Source organism: Loxodonta africana, chromosome 2, assembly GCF_030014295.1.
Source record: "Loxodonta africana isolate mLoxAfr1 chromosome 2, mLoxAfr1.hap2, whole genome shotgun sequence".
Lineage (NCBI taxonomy): Eukaryota > Metazoa > Chordata > Mammalia > Proboscidea > Elephantidae > Loxodonta > Loxodonta africana.
Genome location: NC_087343.1, coordinates 123,983,819 through 124,005,632, shown reverse-complemented (window position 1 = coordinate 124,005,632; position 21,814 = coordinate 123,983,819). Strand labels below are relative to the sequence as shown.

Sequence of the window (21,814 nt, the reverse complement as noted above, 5' to 3'; positions counted from 1 at the left end):
TGGTAACTTTATTGCTTCACAATTGTGATGTTTGGAAACTTGTAATTTTACATTCTTCTTAAGTCTGAAATAACTTATTCCGACTTCATTTGTTTAAATATCTCAAAATAGCCTCTTGAACTGTAAGTTTGATGATCCAGGAAACTATTTATAGTAGGATGAGTACTCTCTCTGACTGATGTTATGTTTTATTTTGAGAAGGACAAATCATTAAAACAATTGATAGGGCTGGTGGTATTTTAAACTGAAAAGTAGTGCCAAGGCAAACTAGGCACGTGAGGTATGAAGTTGGAACATATAAAGATACGGATGTACTTTTTCGTCAGTTGAGCTAAAGGCTGGGGCAGACTTCCTAAAGGGTGGTAGGTAAGCAGAGACAGAGTAACTCAGACACGGTGATTTTTTAACTGGACTCAACATTTCAGCTAGGCCAGCCTGGGCTCTATTTGTCCAGTGCTTAATAACCCAGAGTGGACAGATGCAGACAGTATTCTTTGTCATAATTACAGTCAAAGCTGTGCTTGGTGTTATCACTATCTCCCTGAGTAGGATAAAAACAGGTTAGAGAGGAAGAAAGGTCAAGGTCAACCTAAATTTTTTCACCAGCTTTTCCTTGCTGCCTCCTCTCCTATTCCATCCCACCTTCCCTCAGGTAGAACCTGTACTTAACCTTCGTTGCAAGACTAAAACATGTTTGGATTAGTGAAAAGGTGAGAACTGTGTAGTAATTTGCAAGTCTAAAGGCAGATAATAAATTGGGCTTTTGGCATTGCTCCTAGAGGCTAGAGAAAGGAAGTGCAGAGATGTGCCTCCTTTAAAGAGGGGAAAGTATACATTCTTCTTTGTCCACTGACTTCATTAAGTGTCCAAGGACAGTTATTGTAGTACCGAGGTCTTCAACTCACAAACCCAATTCCAGCAATACAGAACTTTTAGAAGTCTTCCTCAAAGCACCAACCAACCCAACCCCCTCAATTTATGACTCATAGCGACCCTATAGGGCAGAGTAGAACTGCACCACGGGGTTTTCAAGGCGGTAATCTTTATGCAAGCAGACTGTCACAGCTTTCTCCCGCAGAGCAGATTGTGGGTTCCAACCTCCGACCTTTCCGTTATCAGCCGAGCACTTTACTATACCACCATTTCCTCAAGGCACAAAACCAAAAAATCAAACCCACTGCCTTCGAGTGGATTCCGACTCATAGCGACCCTAAAGGACAGAGTATGACTGCCCCATAGAGTTTCCAAGGAGTGCCTGGCGGATTCGAACTGCCGACCTCTTGGTTAGCAGCCATAGCACTTAATCACTACGCTACCAGGGTTTCCTCCCCAAGGCACACTAGCTCACAATTGCTGGTATTTCTAACTAGTTGCAGCGGTACACTTTTCTCCCCATTCTGTGCATACAGCATTGCCACCCTGAACTGAGATCCAGTTTGTTTAGCTCCCCTTCTGAGTGGATCCAGGTTCTGTGGGACTGAAGCTAATATACTATTGGGGGCCCTTTAAAAAAAAAAACCACAAAGTACATATTTAGAAGATGAAATCACAACAGATCACTGGAGACTTAGATCCTTTCCTCAGTATCTCCTCAGGTAATTTATCAGGGCTGTTTACCTAGAATTGCTTTCTGATTGCAAGCTGGCTTCCCATCCCCACCTAGAACACTTCATAACTTCCTGCTCTCCCAAGGGCCCGTGCAAGTCAGGGGCTCTGAAACTTAAGATTCGATAGCTTCATGTGAACTTGCTACTGTCTGGTCTGAGTGGCCTGCCAAGGCTGGGCATGGTGTCATCCAGCTTTGTCCCTTGCCTTCACCTCAGAGCCTAGCACCAGACAGGTGCTTGGGATGTACTGGGAAATGAAAGGCTTAAGTCCTGTGGGCTCCTCAGTCACATCTAAGGACACAAGTGATTTCGAGCACGGCGCGACAAAGGTGAACTGAAATGGCAAGGTGGTGGGATTGGAAGGGGATTCCTCCCCTTCACTGAAGAGACGGTTTTGACAGAGCCCGACATAAGACCCTACTTAGGGCCGCGTTACAACGGCGGCCTTCCCCCTACTGCCAGCATACCAAGAAGGGAATTACAAGAGTAGTCTGCGTCCCCATTTCCGGGGCCCAGCAAAAAGAGGAACGCAGTCGGCAGCACCACCGGAAGTTCCTTTTGAGATAAAGAAAAACAGCGGAAGTAAGCCAACTGCACTTCCTTAATATTTTGCCTTAAGTCGGGTCTCCTTTCTTTCCAAAGGGGAGGTTCTCCAGAGCTCTTTGCTGCCAGGCGAAGCCGCTGCGGCGGGATCTTTGCGCACGCTCCACTGGTCAGCTCCGCCTTTCAACCGCCTTCCAGCCGCGAGGTCCTTCCTAGGTTCTAGTGGCTGGGCATGACGTAACCTTCTGACGTACATAGGGGCGGTACCTCAGGAGGAAAGCGTCTGTGCCGGGCTCTCGCGAGAACGTTTCTTTCCTTCGCAGTTCTCGCGCTGCGGCTTTGCTCCCTTCGCAACGAGATCCTTCGAGATCTTCTCCGCCCCCGCTACCGGCGCCCCTCCTGTGGCCGCCGTGCAGAGCCGGCCAGAGCAGAGCTCTCGGCTGCGGCCACACGTCCAAGGACCTAGGTGCTCGCAGAGACACCAGCACGCCCCCCCACTAGTCCCGGTCTTCGGGTCCACGAAACTCGCTCCTCGCGTGCCAGCCCCACCGGGGTCCGTGTCCTGTCTCGCCGGACGGACCCGGGCCCGAGCTGTAGCCGGCGCCATGTCGGTGGTGGGCATAGACCTCGGCTTCCAGAGCTGTTACGTCGCTGTGGCCCGCGCGGGCGGTATCGAGACGATCGCTAATGAGTATAGCGACCGCTGCACGCCGTGAGTGTGGGCCGGGTGACCGCGTGCACGGGCGGGAGGGGTGGCGTTTGTTCTGAGCTGCGACCCTCGAGGCGTGGGGAACGTGGGCCAGGGAATCGCCTCCGTTCCGAGGTCCCCGTTCGTAGGGCGCCCCCACTCTGTCCAGTCACTGGTCGCCACGCCGTACCGCGGGTGTGGGTCTTCGCCAGTGGCAGGCTTTTCCTTGGTGGTCCCGCGGGCTGAGCGAAAGGTTGGAGTGGGGAGTTGAACCAGCGGAGGGCATAGGTACTAGCTGGAGGGAAGGCAGGCCTAAGTGTAGGATGGTCCAGGACTCTCTCGGGGGTATAAGCCTGGCCCAGAATGTATTGAGTTTTCTTGACCCTAGCGGGTAGGAGCTTAGCACAGAACTGGTCTTAATACAAGTTAGTTGAATTGAACGGGTTCTGGCGGCTGCCGGCCGGGAGAACGAAAAGAGGCCCGAGTTCCACGTGAGTGGGGGCGGGGCGGCGCCCGGAAGAGAGGGAGCGGGAGCTTCGGGGGCTCGAGCTCCGGATGGACCAGGGATCACGGGTAGATGTCAGAAGAAGATTTAATAAGATGAGTGCTTTCTTGACCCCTTTGTTTTCCTTTGGTTTTCTACATCGTTTCAGCGTATTGAACAACGTTGAGTAATTATCTGCACATTACCTCTTAATAGCGTTCCACTTTACGGTAATACATTCATTTCAACCAGGGTGTTGCCCGCAATTGTTAATGAATGACTCAGGGACGCACTTTGCCTTCTAAAACCTATAGTAAGCGACCAGTATAGATTCAGCACTAAAAAATCTTGACTCACCCAGGTCTTTCCTGGTTAGAGTAAAACAGTATGCCTTTAGAATACAAATTGAATATCTTTCTGTAAATCAATGCAGTCATGACTGTTGAACTTTCTTGAAAATACCTGTTCTATTTCTTATGAACATCAATTGGAAAATTATTAAGAAAATGAGTTATTAAATCAGAATTCTTTGTGTCCGAAGAAAAAATGTTTTAGGAAGGAAGATGGTCTTCTGTATTTCTCACTTTTTATACGCTAGAAAAGGAGAAAACTAGTCATTTGGTTGCTCTTTCAAAGCAGAAAGAAACTAGCACGGGAAAGAATGTAGGAAGGAAGGACTGTTAACATTATTAGAATTTCTCAGTAATGTTTTTTTAAATTAGGAAGATCTCAGTGATGGTTATTTAATGGATTTTATGTGTGTAATAGAATCCAAACAAATTTGCAAAACTTGAAAAACCTTAAAACCACACTTGAATTGTCTACTTGTCATTTGGTAAGTGTAACCTGGTTTCCAAACTATATCAGGGAAAGGAATAATTGAAAATAAGCATCAAATAGAATAATTAGGAGGTGATGAAGGGCAGAGCTAGTAATTTATTGAGGAGGTGTGGAGTGGGCAGCAGGTACCCTATGTTTCATCTTATGGTGAAACATCTGAACAGATCACTGGGCACCATGACCAGTGTCTTTAACCTTAGTGGGTTCAAGACAGTTCTGGGAAAAGTTTAAATAATTAGATAGCCCATAACTAGCCTGTGAAATGCGGATGCAGAAACTTAACCAGTCCAAGCTGCCTCCTGCCAATTAAGTGTATGACAGCCAATCATTTTAAATTTCCCTTTTGGGAAATCCCCTAACAGTTTGTACTGTATATAAACTGATCAGAATTGTAATGTTCTGAAACAGTTTTTTCCCCTGCCCAGTAAAACCTTGTGACTGTAATTGACTTATTGATCAGATTTTTTCCTAAATTCAGAAGTGCCTGCAGTTGTTACAATTTTGATGAACGGATTACATTGTAAAATGGGTTTAGAGAGCAAATGGTTACATATACCTGGATGGCTTGGGGAGATTCTAACACAAGCTAAGTGGCCAACTCTTTGCTCCCACTCTAAACTTTTCTGTCTTTTGTGCTTGTTTTACAAACAGGAGAGAGGAAAGAGCACAAAAATATTGCTGCAAAGTTCATCTTTTCTGTGCTTTTTTTTTTTTCTTGCTTTGTATTGTCAAATGACTAGCATTTTCCTTTTCCCTAACACAAAGGGTTAGACTAAAAGTTGGGCTTTTTTTTTTGCTGCTGACTGGGAAGGGGTTGTTTGAAGCAGCCTAGTTTCCTATCTAATACTGTCTTCCTGGGCTGTAGTTTCCTTCATCTGTAAAGGTAGTCTCCAATGATTTAAAAAGGTTAGAGCACTGAGTTAGGCTGTTTGGTCTTTTCCTGCCTGGAATTGAAGCTATTTTAGCTCTAAGAGGGATACAGGAAGAGAATCTCAAGTATTGGAAAGGTCTTGTCCTTTCTTTTTGATTATTATCTTACGCTCTTTTTTTTTTAGACAAAGAGCAGTTACAACAGTAGTTTTGCCATGAATTCCATTATTTGAAGCTGTAAGTTGTTTCAGGAAAAAAATAACCTGCCCAGATTGCAGTTAAATTTGCCTCAAAGACTTAATGCTGGGTGGCCATGTAATTATGATAAAAATAAAATGTTAAATGATTTTCCGTAAATGTTTTTCTGATATTTTCCTTTCTGTTCTCCAGGAACTTACAGGAAGACCATAGTTCAAGTAATTTCTAAACTGTGATTTTGATTAGCTTAGATTTCTGTGTCAGAGTCTAAGGCTAAGTAGAAAATGAGAGCAGAGAGATTGATTTTTTTGGTGGCTGAGAAATAATGGATTTGGATCTGTGGAGAGGTACACGAACACTGTAGGATGTAGATTCGTTTTAATGTGCAAGTCGAAATGAGATGCAGATTATAGAGAGTTGGCTATTGAGGAAATACCTCATTTCAAATTGTGATGGATGTAGCAGGATTTGGATTTAGTTTTTGAGGAACTTTGCCTTCCCACCCATTTTAGACTGTCCTCATTTAGCAAATGTTGAGTGCCTCCAATATGCCAGCCATTTTTCTAGGCATTGGAGATACACTGGTGAGCAAATAAACAAGATCCTGCCGTCATGGTCATAGCAAGTGGAAAAAGCCAGGTGTTAAAGAGAAGTATATAATTACTATGGTAAAGGCTAAGACGGAAAAGTACAGAAGATGCTGAGAGTGTAACAGGTGGACCTGATTTAAATTGGATGTAGCGTGGAGATGGAAGGTGTTCTTTAAGAAGTGACATTTAAGCCAAGACTAAGGATGAGTAGGAGTTTACCATGGAGGTGGTGTCGGATTTGAGGAAGAGTGGTTTCCTGCAGAAGGAACAGCAAGTGAGAAGACCTGAGGCAGAAAGTTGGGTACACGTGACAGACTGAGAGGATCATAGCTACTCTTGAGCCACTTGAGAAACTGGTGTGAGATGAACCTGGAGAGGAATTAGGCGGGCTGGATAAGATTATGCGGGACCTTGTAGATCATGTTAAGGATTTTTATTAAGATCCAGTGGGAAGTGATCCAAGTCATATTTTAGAAATAATGGTTGCTTTTTCTGTGGCGAATAGATTTATTTGAGAAGAGCAAGAGAAGAAGCAGAGGAGATACTTAAGAGGCTGCTGCAGTAGTCCATGTGGGAGATGTTGATCTCTACTAGTGTTAGCATGGGAAATAGAGAAAAGTGGCTGGGTTTGAGATAAATCTTACAGATTGTGTGTGTGTGTGTGTGTGTTTTTAATTATATGTGTTTGTGCTGACATTTTTTGACCATAGGGTTTGGAGTAAGATGAAAAACCAGTTTTGATATTTAGTTGGATTGTTGCAGTAGAAAGGGTACAACCTTAAAGTTTATTTGGAGTAAAAATGTTACTGGATTGCCAAATATTACAGAAGTTAATTGGACCATAGTTTACAGACAATTCATGTGCTAGAAATGAGTTACTTTGAAAATAATTCTGTGGATGAATTGTTTATATTATCATTCTCATGGATTTGGTTCCTAATAAAACAATATATTAGGAATTCGAAGAGCTGAAACCTATTACTATAACTTTACCTTTGAGAGTAGCAAAAGCTGAACAAATGTGTAATTTATGGCTACCTGGTAAACACCTGGTACCTTGTTTATGCATGGGGGCCATGGTGGTTCAGGGCTAGCATTCTCGTGTGCTGTGCAGGCTCAGTTCTTGGCCAGCGCACCTCACGCGCCGCCGCCACCTGTCTGTTAGTGGAGGCATGCTCATTGCTATGATTGGACAGGTTTTGTGGAACTGCCATACAAATGGAGTAGGAAGAAAGGCCTGATGATCTGTTTCTAAAAATCAACCAATGAAAAGCCTGTGGATTACAGCTGGGTTCCTTCTTTTGTGTATGGGGGTTTGCCATGAGGGGGGTGGGGCGGGGGCAGCTAGATGGCAGCTAACAACAATTACCACAGTCTTATTTCTTCAAGAAGAGTATTCCTCTATGAAGTAAATGCCTGTATTACACATTGTAACACTTAGTAGAGAAACAGGATGATTTAGGTCTCTTGGAATCAAAGAAGAGGAAAGTTGATTTGCTAACCAAAGGTTCAGACTGTCTACACCACTGCCTCTCATTTATCTAAGTGCAGAGGTTTTAGAAAATTGTTCCTTAGAATCATTTAAGAACTGAAATACAACTTTGTATACAAAATTGGTAGACTTAATCTCCAGGAACTTTCTATCAGGTTCCAAATTGGGTTTCCTAGCTTTTAAGTTAAAAAAAAAAAACAAAAAACAAAAAACTGACAACAAAGTATTTGTTTGCTTTAACAGTAAGAACACCAGTGCTAAAGTAAAATTAAACAACTTTTCCCTCCGGTTAACCGCTGTTGCTGTGTTTCCCGCCATACTCTCTTCTTGACTTCTGCGAGTAGACCCATAGGGTTTTTTGTGTATGTTTAAACAAATAAAATCGGTATATATTTAATTTCTTTTTCAGTTTATATATTTTAGATATCTTTCAGAGTTGTAAATATGAATCTACCATATTTGTAAATATGTAACTTTCATGTTATGACTAACATTTTCTTCCGGAACTCAGGTCATCTCTAATTTCTTGCTGTTACAAACAGTGCTTCAGCAGTTAAGTCTTGTATATTCATATGTTGGTACTTTTATTTTTTTCTGTAAAAATTTTGCTTTATTGTGTTTTAGGTGAAAGTTTACAGTGATACTTTTATTTTTGTTGGATAGACTTCCAGAAGTGGAATTGCTAAGTCAGAGGGTATATACTTAAAATTCAATACATATTGCCAAAATACTTTCTAAAAGTTTAAGGATTAATTCATGTTAGGAACTTAAGTGATTTCTTGATCCTTATTTGTGCTGATATTGCTATTATTAATTTTTATATTTTTATTAATGAGGTAACAGGTTATATTTTGGAACAGTAAAATGAACTGTATAAAAGTTTGCCTCTAGGGTTCAACAGCTGTGTAGCTTTTATCTTAATGTGCGAATCTTATTGATTAAGAAATTTCTGTGTTTTAGAAACTGCAGATCTCAAAAGTATGAATCGTTTGGTCTGTTTGGTACCAACTCCTTCTAGTAATTTGAAGGTCAGGGCTAAGGCAGTAATCCGAGGATACCCATTTCCATGGCAGTTTTGCCTGCAGCTTTTATATGATAGTGTAAATACTATTGTGGGTTCTCTGAAAAGTTCATTTTCTTACATTGTTTAAGAAAGTTAAATGTTGTAGAGCAGCAGCTGTCCTAATATTCTGAGAGTAGTCCTACTTAACAGTTACATACAGGAAGCAGTACCTTTTAAGGGTCTGTACTCATTGCACGTGTTCATAATATCCTATCAGAATGCTCATAAATATTTGGTCAGCGGTATTTCTTACCCAGGACAGGGAGAACAATACCATTCTCTTGTTGAAAAAGGATATTATTCCTAGGACTTTAGGATTAGAACAGAGGAGCCTTGAACTTGGCTTGAATTAACATCCTGTAATGTCAACCTATTCTACTCTGTCCTGTAGGGTCGCTATGAGTCGGAATCGACTTGACGGCAATGGGTTTTTTCCAACGGTAATGTCAACCTGGAAACGCTGCTGGCGTAGTGGTTAAGAGCTATGGCTGCTAACCAAAGGTCTGCAGTTTCAATCCACCAGGTGCTCCTTGGAAACCCTACGGGGCAGTTCTACCCTGTTCTGTAGGGTTGCTATGAGTCAGAATTGACTGGATGGCAACGGGTTTGAATTTTGTTTCAGCTAATGTCATCCTAAAATTTGGAATGGAGGAAAAGTAACCTATCAAGAATGTGTTTATTAAGTGTTTATTTCTATTTGTAGCAGCATTGACTTGGTGTAACATGGGTTATAGATGAAGGTAAAGATTCCTGGTGTCTAGAGATGTAATCACTGTAGTTGGAAATGAGTGACATAAAGCAGCAATAAATACAAGAGAGTACAATTATGGATGAGGTTATATAGTACAGATTTAAAACACTGAATTCTCAGGAGTCCATCGTTGGGGGCTAGAGTGATGGGGGCAGGAGTGGGACTTGAGAAGGGACTTCAGTAATGGGGGAAAGGATTTGGACAGTGAGCGAAACTATAGAACCAAAAAACCAAACTTACCTGCCTTTGAGTTGATTCCAACTAATAGTGACCCAATGGGACAGAGTAGAACTGCCCCATAGGGATTCCCAGGCTTGTTGATTCGAACTGCTGACCTTTTAGTTAGCAGCCGTAGCTCTTAAACACTGTACTACTAGGGCTCCAAAGGTGTAGAAATAGGAATGGATTTAACAGGGATTGGTAGGCGGTATAAGAGTGTGGATGGGATTTGGAATCTGGTAGTCTTGATTTTGAATTCCGGGCTCTATTGTTCACTAGTTACAAGTCTGGGCACATTACCTTGACTTTAGTCAACTCTTCATCTGTAAAACTGGGTCAGTCATGGTTCTTTTCTCAGTATTTGGGAGTATCAAGTATTGAATGCCTGACATAGGAAGAAGGCTCAATAATGAAAGCCGTGGGACAAGGGAGCTGGACTCGTTTCGATGAGAGTCCCCCTGCCACAGGTAGAGATTGGATCTGAGCTGTTGTAAATTTTGCAAGTTCCTTGTTTTCCTGGTGAGTGAAAGGTAGTAACGTTTACTTTAAATACTCTCGTAAAGCTTGTTCCTTGTTAAAACCCTGAAGAAATAATTCAGTCATTGAAAACTTTTCAGAGCATATACTGAGGAGAGAGAAGCAAACTGAATGGAGTATTTATTTAGCTTCTGTTTTTTTAGGACTTACTGGATTTATTACGGTTGCAAGGGGTATTTGCCTAAACACTCATAGTGGCTGTCTATGGTGGGGGGAGGGTTGTGAAATTATACATAATCTTTATTTTTTTCTTTATACTTTCCTGTCTTCTATGATGAGTTTGTCCTAGAAAGCACTGAACTAAGTTCTAATGCTGGTCCTGATCAACTAGCTGTGTACCATTTACTTTCTTCATATTTAAATGTTAGGTTTGTTTGTGTAAGCTTTCAGTAGCCTTTAGGTTGTGCTGCTTTTCGTTTGGGACTCATTCAGTTGTCCTTTGTTTTATGGTGCTTTAGGTGAAAGTTTTCAGAGCAAAAAATAACCCATTGCTGTTGAGTCAATTCAGGACTTCGTTTGTTTTATAGGCCTGTCTAATCTTTGGTTTGGAGCCCTGGTGGTGTAGTGATTAAGAGCTCAGCTGCTAACCAAAAGGTTGGCAATTCGAATCCACCAGCTCCTCCTTGGAAACCCTGTGAGGCTCTGTCTTACAGGGTTGTGATGAAGTTTGAACCGACTCGATGGCACGTAACAACAGCAATAGTCTTTGTTTGAAAGGTGAACTTCGGACATGGCTTCAGTTCTGAGTTAGCAGGGTGTCTGGTATCCATAGTTTCGAGGGTTCCTCCAGTTACAGACAGACCAGTAAAGTCTCGTCTTTTTTGTGGATTTGAATTTTGTTCTACGTTTTTCTCTTGCTCTGTCTAGGACCCTTTATTGTGATCTCTGTCAGAGTGGTTGGTGGTGGTAGACAGGCATCATCTAGTTCTTCTGGGCTCAGGCTAGTAGAAGCTCTGGTTCATGTGATCCATTAGTCCTTTGGAGTAAAATTTTTCTTGTGCCTTTGATTTTCTTCATTCTCCTTTGCTCCGGATGGGATGGAACCAACAGGTGTATCTTAGATGGCTGCTTGCAAGCTTTTAAGATCTAAATGCTACTCACCAAAGTAGAGTGTAGAACGTTTTTCTTATAAACTGTGTTATGCTAGTTGACCTAGCTGTCCCCCCAGTTGTCCTTTCTTAATGGAAGTAGTAGGATTTTTTTTTAATCACACATGTACAATTTTAAGATGGCTTGGCTGGATTTTAATGGATGGTTTGAAAAATAGCCTTCATAGCAGACTAGTTAGTATATTTTTGTATCAAACCTAGACCAGGGCTTCACTGCAACTGTAATAGCGGCTAATATTTTATTACTTACTATGTACTAGTCTCTGATATAAGCCTCCCATTTCAGAGACGAGTAAGTTGAATCTCAGGTTAAGCAACTTGCAAAGGTCACACAGCTAGAAAGAGGCAAAGAAGAGATGTGGGATGGACACAGGATATGTAATTTTAGAACCTGAGCTCTTTTACTGTACGTGTGTTCAAATAAACTAGGTTGATGACAACGTGGAAATACTAAGGATTTCTTTCACTGGTACAATAGCTAATTGTTAAGAGATTTTTTTAGAATGTAAGATTAGGTGGTGAAATTGTATTGTTGTGTTTGTAAGTAAAATAAACCCTGTGAAATTTGGAACCTGTATAAGGCAAAAACCTGTCAGAGAATGAAAATTCAAGTATTTTCCACTAAAACGAGCAACAGAAAAGTGGTAAGACTGCACCCTGTCAAAGGTGGAAAACTTGAAAGACCCACAAAAACAGGTTAGTCCTTTATTGAGTTCCGGCTCTCACACGTTTCACTGTCTGTGGTAAGAAAAATATAGAAATTTCCTACACTACCAGAGTTTTTGTTTGAGCTTTAATTGCTGCATTATGTGGTGAAGATTGAAGTTCCGTTAGCGGCATTTGATTGATTTATAAGAAATTGGGAGCTTTTCGTAGTGTGTGTATGCATAAACCAAAAAAGGAAGATGAACAATTTGAAATGAGACATTTATTTGACTCTCGAGATATAAGAAACACTTCTGTTACTGTTAAAAAGTAGTAGATTTTAAAAGTAAGTAAAAATGTTAACTGGTTTTAAGGAGAGTATTGTCTAGAACAGTTCTGTCCAGTAGAAAATTCTGCCATGATGGAAATGTTCTGTATCTGTATTTTTAAAACGGTAGCCACAAGACACATTTGGCTATTAAGGAATTGAAATATAGCCAGTGTGACTCAGGAACTGAGTGTTAAGTTTTATTCAATTTTAATTTAAGCTTAAATAGTCATATGTGGGTAGTGGCCACCCTATTGGCTAATGCAGGTCTATAGCAAACCTATGACCTAAACGTTAGTAAGTTATACACTTTATATTGAGATGTGTTACAGGCACACACAACTGAAAAAAAGCTTCATTTTAAACAATATATACCTTTACATGCAGTGTATAGTGGTGTGCTGTATTTAAGTTGCTGCTCATGACCTCCCTTTTCCTGTCTTCCCCTTCAGTTGATTTTAAGCCCATGAATAGGTTGATGACAGCTAGCAGCAACAACATGGCTTATAAAACACTGTTTTAGAGGTGGAAACAAGTATGTTAGCAGTCGTAATTCAAGTTCAGTTTCTGGTTGGAACTAAGTAGAAACTAAGCCAGTCTAGTAAGTTTTTTTTTAAAAATAATTTTTATTGTCCCTTAAGTGAAAGTTTACAAATCAAGTCAGTCTCTCACATATTACACCATACTACATACTCCCACTTACTCTCCCTCTAATGAGTCAGCCTGCTCCCTCGTTCCAGTCCCTCCTTTCGTGACCGTTTGGCCAGTTTCCAACCCCCTCTACCCTCCCATCTCCCCTCTAAGTCTAGTTTAAGAGGTAGAAATGATTAACTTTTACTTGGGGGGATTGGGAAGGATTCACAAAATAGGTGATATTTTTGGAGAATTAGCGAGATTTGGGAGGACCTGGGCATTCCAGGACCCGGGCAAAGACAGGAAGGAGTGGGAGACTTGACTCAACTTGTGATGGTTCACTGGGTAGGTGAGATGCAGTTGGAAAATGGGGTGAGGTTGGGATAATGATAGAACTTAGGTTCCATATTAAAGAATCTGGGCTTTATTGTTGGTAGTTGGTTTTGTTTGGAAGGTAATTGTAAGCAAGACAGCTTCAGAGTTATCGAGACAGAATAGGGAACTCTTCAATAGAACATATAGGAGAATGGAAAACATTATTGTTTTTCATTCTTAGACCTAGTAATTGTTCTTAGGAGGTGAAGGGTTGAAAAAGGGCTGCAGGAAATAGGATGAATAACACGGCCTTTTAGTTATGTTGTTTGAGGTCTTGGTGGAATGAATATACCTTAGAAATTCAGATCTGATGCTTTTTAAGAAAATGCAGGTTTGTGAATCTTTAGGCTTAGACTAAAACAAAAAAGCCAAACTCTTGCCACTGAGTTGATTCTGACTCACAGTGACCCTATAAGACAAAGCAGAACTGCGCATAGGATTTCCGAGGAGCGATGGGTGGATTCGAACTGCTGACCTTTTGGTTAGCAGCCCATAGCTCTCAACCACTGTGCCACTAGGGCTCCAGACTTAAACTAGAAGGCCTTTTTGGAGTGGAGAACGTAGTGTGGAGAGGGAGAGGGTGAGATTGCCCTGGGCAGTTTTCTAAAGGGTGTTACGGGCTGTGATTTAAAAAATGGAACAAAACCAAAAAAAAAAAAAAAACCATTGCTTTTGAGTCGATTGTGACTCATAGTGACCCTGTAGGACAGAGTAGAACTGCACTGTAGAGTTTCCAAGGAGCGCCTGGTGGTTTTGAACTGCTGACCTTTTGGTTAGCAGTTGTAGCACTTAACTATTACGCCACCAGGGTTTCCGTGGGCTGTGATAGAAGAGACGATTTTAAGCGGTACTTCAGAGATTTTATCTATTTTAATAATTGGTGGTGTATTTGCAGAGAGGCTGAGTTTAACACTTGTGCTTATTGAAGGACTACCCCCGCATTTTCTAGGCCCGTAGAATTTTGGGTTTGGAGAAAGCCTGGTGAGTGAGATCCCAGGTTAGGCCATCGTTCTTCCCACCAAATAGTACAGGACAGAGCTTCCTGCATCTGCCCTGGGAGATTGGTTTATAAGGGTTCTACTTCTTTGGTTAGAAAGAGCTACTGAGGCACAGAGAGGCCCAGTCCAGCATTTTGCCAGGTTGCACAGGGCTAATAACCTTAAAGTTGAAAAAAATTTGGTTCATTTAATAGGTCATCCAAAGTAGTCAGGTTTGGATCAAGGCAGTATGGCTTGAGCCCCTGTTTTTATTCACTTTGCTAAATTGGAAAGATAGAAAAGGTCAAGGAGTAGTTGGATCAGAGCTAGAGTATAAAGTATGAAGAAATGATCTAGAGTCCTGACTTCATTGCTTTCAGACTGCATGACCCTAGATAAATTTATACCTTTTTGTGCTCAATTTTCTCACCTGTAAAATGGGGTAAGATAGGGTGCTTCCCAAGATTAAATGAGATAGTGCACGTAAGTAGTTTACTTAAAAAAAAAAAAAAACCTTAGTCATTGTTATTAAAGTAGGAAGAAGAGAAAACTACTAGCTTGAGGTGGAAATGTACTCCAGGAAGAGTTTGTCTTTTAGGATCTTTTGGCTGGTGTGGGTGAATTGGATCTTATTTCAGGTTGCAGGGAAACCGATAGAGAGGAATGTGAGAATATAGAGAACACAGGGCAAGGTTCCTGAAGGGTTAAAATGGAAAACAAGGTCGTGCATGGGGTCGTGAGAGCATTGTCTCCAATATAATTGACTTTTTAAGCAGTTGTAACTTTAAGCAGGTTTCAGTTTTGCCTCCTACAAGAAGCATCAAGTAGACTTAACTGCTGGTAGATAGTGTATGAATTGGTGTGATTTGCAAGAATGTGTTCAGAAGTGGGAATGAAGTTCCTTCACAGAGATTGAGTCCTTGGAAGCCAGTTCTAGGAAAATTACTTACATATCATAGGGCAGGGGATGTTTTCCTGATTTATAGGTTATATTCTTGGTGAAGTTACGAGCTGTCTTAAAAAAACAAAGGAGAAAATTTAATTGATATTGATATATAGGTACTTTATTTTTTATTGGGATTTTGAACGTGAGAGCTGAAAGAGTTAGAAGATGGTGGAAACTGTCTAGTCCAGCTCTCTACTAGCCCAGGATAGTATTCTGTTTTGGACAGGTGGTGATTACATCACATTTGTGCTTCTACATGAAGATACAGGACTCTCATTTTCCTGAGAGGCAGCCCATTTCATGGACAGTTTTACTCAATAAAAAGATTAAAATCATAGACTTGTAATGTTCTGTTAAAATATATGGCTTTTTAGCTGGGACTCAGAAATCTTGCCTGTTGTGGTTTTGGATTTAATGTTGCAGTAAGGTTTGATGCTTAATTGTTTTGTTTTCTAGGGCTTGCATTTCTTTCGGTCCTAAGAATCGTTCAATTGGAGCAGCAGCTAAAAGCCAGGTAGAGTTTGGTTTTTTTAAATTACAGTAAAATAATATAAAACATTTGCCACGTAAACCATTCGTACGTGTACACTTCAGCGACGTTAATTATACTCACCATGTTGTGTAACCATTGCCACTATCCATTTGTTTCTTAAAATGTCTTATTTCTCTGGTTTGCCCATTCATACATGCAGTAATTATTGAGTGCCCAGTGCATGCCTGGCATTGTTAACCAAACCAAACCGGTTGCCGTTGAGTCGATTCTGACTCATAGCAGACCTGTAGGACAGAGTAGAACTGTCTCATAGAGTTTTCAAGGAGCGGCTGGTGACTTCGAACTGCCAACTTTTTGGTTAGGAGCTGAGCTCTTAACCTTTGCAACTTAGGCCCTAGGTATGTAACTGACAGAGATAGACCTGATTCCTGTTCTTAAATGCTTCAGTGATTAACAAAATGGTTCTTTAAAGTAGCATTAGCAGTATTATCTGTTTAATGCAGACTGCCACAATGTATTTTGTCCAGATTGTGTTTGAGCAAGACTTACTTGTCCCTTGATATTAAAGTCTATCTTATTGAGCCTTTCATCTTCCTCATGTTTAGTCAGTGTTGTTTCTAGATTTGATCTCCTTAAGTTTCTCAAGGAAAGAAAGCATACTTCTAGAAGTACATTAAAGGATTTAACCATTGAATTACTTTGTAAATCAGGAACCTGAGTAACCAGAGCAGCAGAACCTCAAGAGTTCTGTTAGCCTGAGTGTTTGAGGTTGCTGTAAAATTAAGAGAGTGCATACTAGACCTTATGAATAGCAGTGGAACACTGTCTCATAGAGTATTAGAATGAACCCCTTAGGTTGGAAGACACTCAAAATACAACTGGGGAAGAGCTGCCTTCTCAGATGACCTTAATGGTGTGGATGGAGTCAAGCTTTTGGGACCTCCATTTTCAGATGGTGGTACGACTCAAAATGAGAAGAAACAGCTGCAAGCATTCATTAATAATTGAAACTTGGCATGTACGAAGTATGCATCTGGGAAAATTGGAAGTCGTCAAAAATGAAATGGAATGCATGGAGATCTATAGTCTAGGCATTAGTGAGCTGAAATGGACTGGTATTGGCCATTTCGAATTGGACAGTCGTATGATGTACTATGCTGGGGATGACAAATTGAAGAGGAACGGCATCATATTGTCAAAAAGAACATTTCAAAATCTATCTTGAAGTACAACACTGTCAGTGATAATATCTATGTGTCTATAAGGAAGACCAGTTAATAGGACTATTAATTCCAAATTTACTCACTAACCACTAATGCCAAAGGTGAAGAAATGGAAGATTTTTTACCAACTTCTGTAGTCTGAAATTAATCAAACATGAAATCAAGATGTGTTGATAATTACTGGTGATTGGAGTGTGAACGTTGGAAACAAAGAAGGGCCAGTAGTCAGAAAATATGGTCTTGGTGAAAGAAACAGTGCCTGAGATCACATGACATAATTTTGAAAGACCAATGACCTATTCATTGCAGATAACTTTTTTCAGCAACATAAACAGTGGCTATACACATGGACCTTGTTGGATGGAATAAACAGGAATTAAATAGACTACATCTGTGGAAAGAGAAAATGGAGAAGCTCAGCATTATCAATCAGAGCAAGACCAGAGGCCAACTGCAGAACGGACCATCAGTTGCTCATATTGCTCGTTCAGGTTGAAGCTGAAGAAAATTAAAACATCCCACCTGAACTTAAGAGACCATCTCGAGAATAGATTTAACAAATTGAACACTAATGACAGAAGACCAGATGGATTGTGGGAGGACAAGGACATTGTATATGAAGAAAGCAAGAGGTCATTAAAAAGACAGGGAAGAAAGAAAAGACCAAGATGGATATCAGAAGAGACTCTGAAATTTTCTCTTGAACGTAGGGTGGCTGAAGCGAGCAGAAGAGATGATGAAGTAAAAGCTCAACAGATGTCCAAGTGTGGCTAGAGAAGACGAAGTGAAGTATTACAATGAAATATGCAAAGACCTGGAGTTAGAGAAATTCAGGCATTGAGTTGCAATATTGAAAGATTGTGTGGACAAGGTCTTTAACGACACAGGAAGCATCAAAAGAAGATGGAAAGAATACACAGAGTCACTGTGGCAAAAAGAATTGGTTGACATTCAACCATTTAAGTAGGTAGCGTGCGATCAAGAACTGACGGTATTGAAAGAAGCACAAGCTGGACTGAAGACATTGGCAAAAAACAGGGTCCCAGGAATTGATTGAATACCAACTGAGGTGTTTCAGGAAATGGATGCAATGCTGGAAGCACTCACTCGTCTATGCCAAAAGATTTGGAAGGCAGCTACCTGGCCATCTGACAGAAAGAGATCTGTGTTTATTCCCATTCCAAAGAAAGGTGATCCAGCAGAATGAGGATATTATCTGGGTTTTTTATCATTAATATCACATGCAAGTAAAACTGTATTGAAGTTAATTCAAAAACGGTTACAGTAGTCCGTCAGCAGGGAACTGCCGGAAATTCAAGCTGGATTCAGAAGAGGATGTGGAATAAGGGGTGTCATCACCAATGTCAGGTGAATCTTGGCCAAAAGCAGAGAATACCAGAAAGATGTTTACCTATGCTTTGTTGACTATGCAAAGGAATTCGACTGTGTGGATCATAAAAAATTATGTGAATAACATTTTGAAGAACAGGAGTTGTAGAACACTTAATTGTGCTCATGAGGAATCTGTACATAGACAAAGTGGCAGTTGTTTGAACAGAGCAAGAGGATACTGTGTGGTTTAAAATCAGAAGAGGTGTGTGTCAGAGTTGTTTCCTTTAACCATAATTTATTCAGTTTGTGTTCTGAGCAAGTAATCCAAGAAGCTGGACTGTGTGATGCAGCACTCATCATCAGGATTGGAGGAAGACTCATTAACAATCTGCGTACACAGATGACACAACCTTGCTCGCTGGAAGTGAAGAGAACTTGAAGCACTTATAAATACCAAAGACTTCAGTATGGATTACACCTCAACATAAAGAAAACTAAAATCCTCACAGCTGGACCAGTAAGCAACATCAGGATAAATGGAAAAGAGATTGAAGTTGTCAAGGATTTCGTTTTACTTGGATCCACAATCAGCGCCCATGGAAGCAGCAGTCAGGAGATGAAACGACGTACTGCGTTGGGCAGCTCTGCTGCAAAAGACCTCTTTAAAGTGTTTAAAAAAAGTAGACGTCACTTTGAGGACGAAGGTTCACCTGACCCAAGCCGTAGTATTTTCAGTAGCCTCATATGCAGTGAAAGCTGGACAGTAAATGAGGAAGACCAAAGAAGAGGATTGATGCCTTTGAATTATGATGTTGGTGGACAATATTGAACATACCATGGTCTGCCAGAAACTGTCTTTAGTACAGCTGGAATGCTCATTAGAAGCAAGGATGGCGAGACTTTGTGTCACGTACTTTAGACATGTTATCAGGAGGGACCAGTCCTTGGAAAAGCAGATTATCTTAGTGTAAAGTAGAGGGCCAGAGAAAAAGAGGCATACCCTCAAGGAGATTTATTGACAAGTGGCTGCAACAGTAGACTCAGACACAGCAACGATTTTGAGAATGGCGCAGGACTGGGCAGTGTGTCATTCTGTTGTGCATGGGGTCGCTATTAGTTGGAACCAACTTGATGGCACCTAACAAGATTTTTGATCTTTTTATGGTTCGATCTGGAGCATATATAGTGTGAATATCTTTGTCTGCTCTACTGGGCAGGGCCTGAAAACACTTTTTGGGTTCAGTTTATGAGCCTAAGAAAATGGTGCTTGGCCATTTGTTTTTTTTTTTCATCAACTTGGGTAGTTTAAAATACCTCATTTTCAAAAAGTTGAAGATACTTTAGGAGGCCAGTAGATAGCAAGTACAGGGATGTTTTGAAATGTCGTTCCCTCTAAAATTCCGATGAATTCTTCCTGTTTTTAAACCTGCATTTATTGAGAACAGTAATTGTACGACACTTGCAGCTCAGTTGTAGATTGACAGAGTTATTTATTGAGTTTCTACTTGGCATCTTAGTAAAGCAGGAACCTGAGTTTGGTAAAGCAGGAACCTGAGTTTGGAGGCCTCATTATTTTACAGAAGTACTTCTGTGTGTGCCTTTTGATGTACCTGACGCAGAAGGTCTCTGCTGTGTCTACTGTAGGGGCTTGTTAGGTTTGCTCCTGCGTTAGGAGGAGTAATGTATTAATTTTAAAGAACAAGTTTATTCTTGAAGTTTTTTGAATGTTGTTGCCCTTATTTTCGTTTCACTATTTATATTTGTTTATTCTAGGGAAATCAGAAAATGCAAGTATAAAATGTAAGGAATTTGAAAGCTATCTGTAATGCCATTTTCCAAAAATTACTGTTAATATTTTAATATATATCCTTTTGTACTCTTTCTAAGCATATAAATATGTTTTTTTCCTCTGAGAGTAGGATCATACTAAATAGAGATTTCTGTCTTGAAGTGTAATCCTACCTGCTGTGAAATACCAACGTATGGTAATTCATTGTACGAATGTACCATAATTTATTTAACCATTCTTCTGTTATTGACCTTCCAGGTTGTTTCCAGTCTTCTGCAGTACTCTTGTCAATATCCTTTTGCATTCAGCTTTGTGTACTTAGTGTTTTTTTTTTCCCTCCCCCTTTATGGTAAACTTCTTAACTAGAATTTTTGAATGGATACATATTGTCAAATTGGCTTCTGAAAAGTTTGAAGCAGCTTCTAAGTATGGGCAACTTTTAAAAGCTAAAGGTCCTTTTATATTACTGTTTATTAGGACTTTAAGAACAGAAAACAGTTTTATATGTGTAGTGGCCTGACTTTGTGGAGAAGTGGGAAGAGCTGGGCTCTGGTCCTGCACCATATGACCACAGGCAAGTCCTGTACAACTCACTGCATATGTCAGAAGAATGGCCTGGAAAGGTCGAGCGTCTGAAGAAAATAGAAACTTTAAGAAGGAAACTTTGATTAAAGTGATACTAATTTAGCCTGAGACTGTTGAATTTTTTAAAAAATTGAGTAGTAGTAGTATTTCCACTCTGACTGATGTTCTTCCTCTTAGGTAATTTCCAATGCAAAGAACACAGTCCAAGGGTTTAAAAGATTCCATGGCCGAGCATTCTCAGATCCGTTTGTGGAAGCAGAAAAATCTAACCTTGCGTATGATATTGTTCAGTTGCCCACTGGATTGACAGGTATAAAGGTAAGGTGTTCAAGATAATGTCTTACAATTAAAATGCAGTATTTTATCAGTTAAATTTATATCAGTACCGTCCTGATTTCAGCTTGTAGTGAAAATGTTTACAAATGTTTAGGAAAAATTTTGGCTAGTAAAGTTCATTTGATGTTTTTGGAATGATCTGGCTTTGGTTGGTTGCCACAGGTGGGCAGTGTTAATATAGGTTTGAGGGTTGGAGAGAGTTAGTTAACACTGCTATTGCTGCTGGTTTTGCTCGCTGATTTTAGGGAATGACTCCTGGAAGAACAGGCAAAAGAATCAACACTTTCAAGTCACTAGCAAGATCTGTGGTCATACTCATAACAATAGGGCTTCGATTGGAAAGAGATGTTCATTTTGGGAAAAATGAATTTGGTCTTTGAAGTATTAAGCTTTGATATCTCTGGGACATCCAGAGGAATGTCTTTGTGAAGCATGCAGTGAGCTGATGGTGCACAAGAGGCGAGAGTCTGGGGGATGAGTAGGATGGGCATATCTGCTGGTCTTGCACTTAGAGGTGGTAAAAAAAGAACCCAGAAGGGTGGATGAGCGTTCTAGGCAAGTGAGTTTAGGGAGAGGAGATTTGGTGTTTGAGAAATAAGAATCATGGAAATAGGGTCAAAGCCAGAAGATGATAAATTGTGCCAGTGTAGCTGAGAATTCATTTGAATTTAGAAGTGAAAAGTTTTGATAAATGAAGAGTAGTCGCTGGGTTTGCTTAGGATATTTGTGGCAGTAATCTCAGAGCAGTTTGATTGGCATAGTAAGGCATGATGCCAGAGTGCAGGTGAGTGAAAAAAGGAAGAGAGAGAAGGAAATGAACGACACTTGCTTTTAAGAAAGATGCGGGGTAAGTATCGGCAGATTTAGTTATAAGTGTCACAAGAGCCAAAGGAGAAAGACAGTAGGGGGATTATTTTGAAAAATTGGGTCTAAGTACAAAGGTGGAGGAGTTAACTTAGAAATAAACAAATAGGTAAGGAAGTAGCTTAGGAAAAAGGGTCACCGAGAGGGGTATTTTCCCATTTTTGTCATGTAGTAAACTGAGAGGCTGTTCGATTCTAAACCAGGGTAAATTGTGGGTGGGCTGAGGAGTGAGGAGAAGGTGGCACTCAGGCTGAGTTGGGGCAGCAGCTAGATGAAGACAGTAACACTTTTTTGGTG

The 21,814-nt window shown here is 40.7% G+C and overlaps 1 protein-coding gene across 1 annotated transcript in view; it reads left to right on the top strand.

The window, feature by feature from the left end:
- The first annotated feature begins 2,500 nt into the window (after positions 1 to 2,500).
- The window catches only part of HSPA4 (heat shock protein family A (Hsp70) member 4), a 48,826-nt gene continuing 29,512 nt past the window's right edge, over positions 2,501 to 21,814 (top strand). The window contains exons 1-3 of the mRNA XM_003405015.4: positions 2,501 to 2,862; positions 15,352 to 15,409; positions 20,495 to 20,635. Of these exons, the coding sequence (XP_003405063.1) occupies positions 2,756 to 2,862; positions 15,352 to 15,409; positions 20,495 to 20,635 (306 nt within the window). The 5' untranslated portion in view covers positions 2,501 to 2,755. The remainder of the gene's footprint in view (positions 2,863 to 15,351; positions 15,410 to 20,494; positions 20,636 to 21,814) is intronic.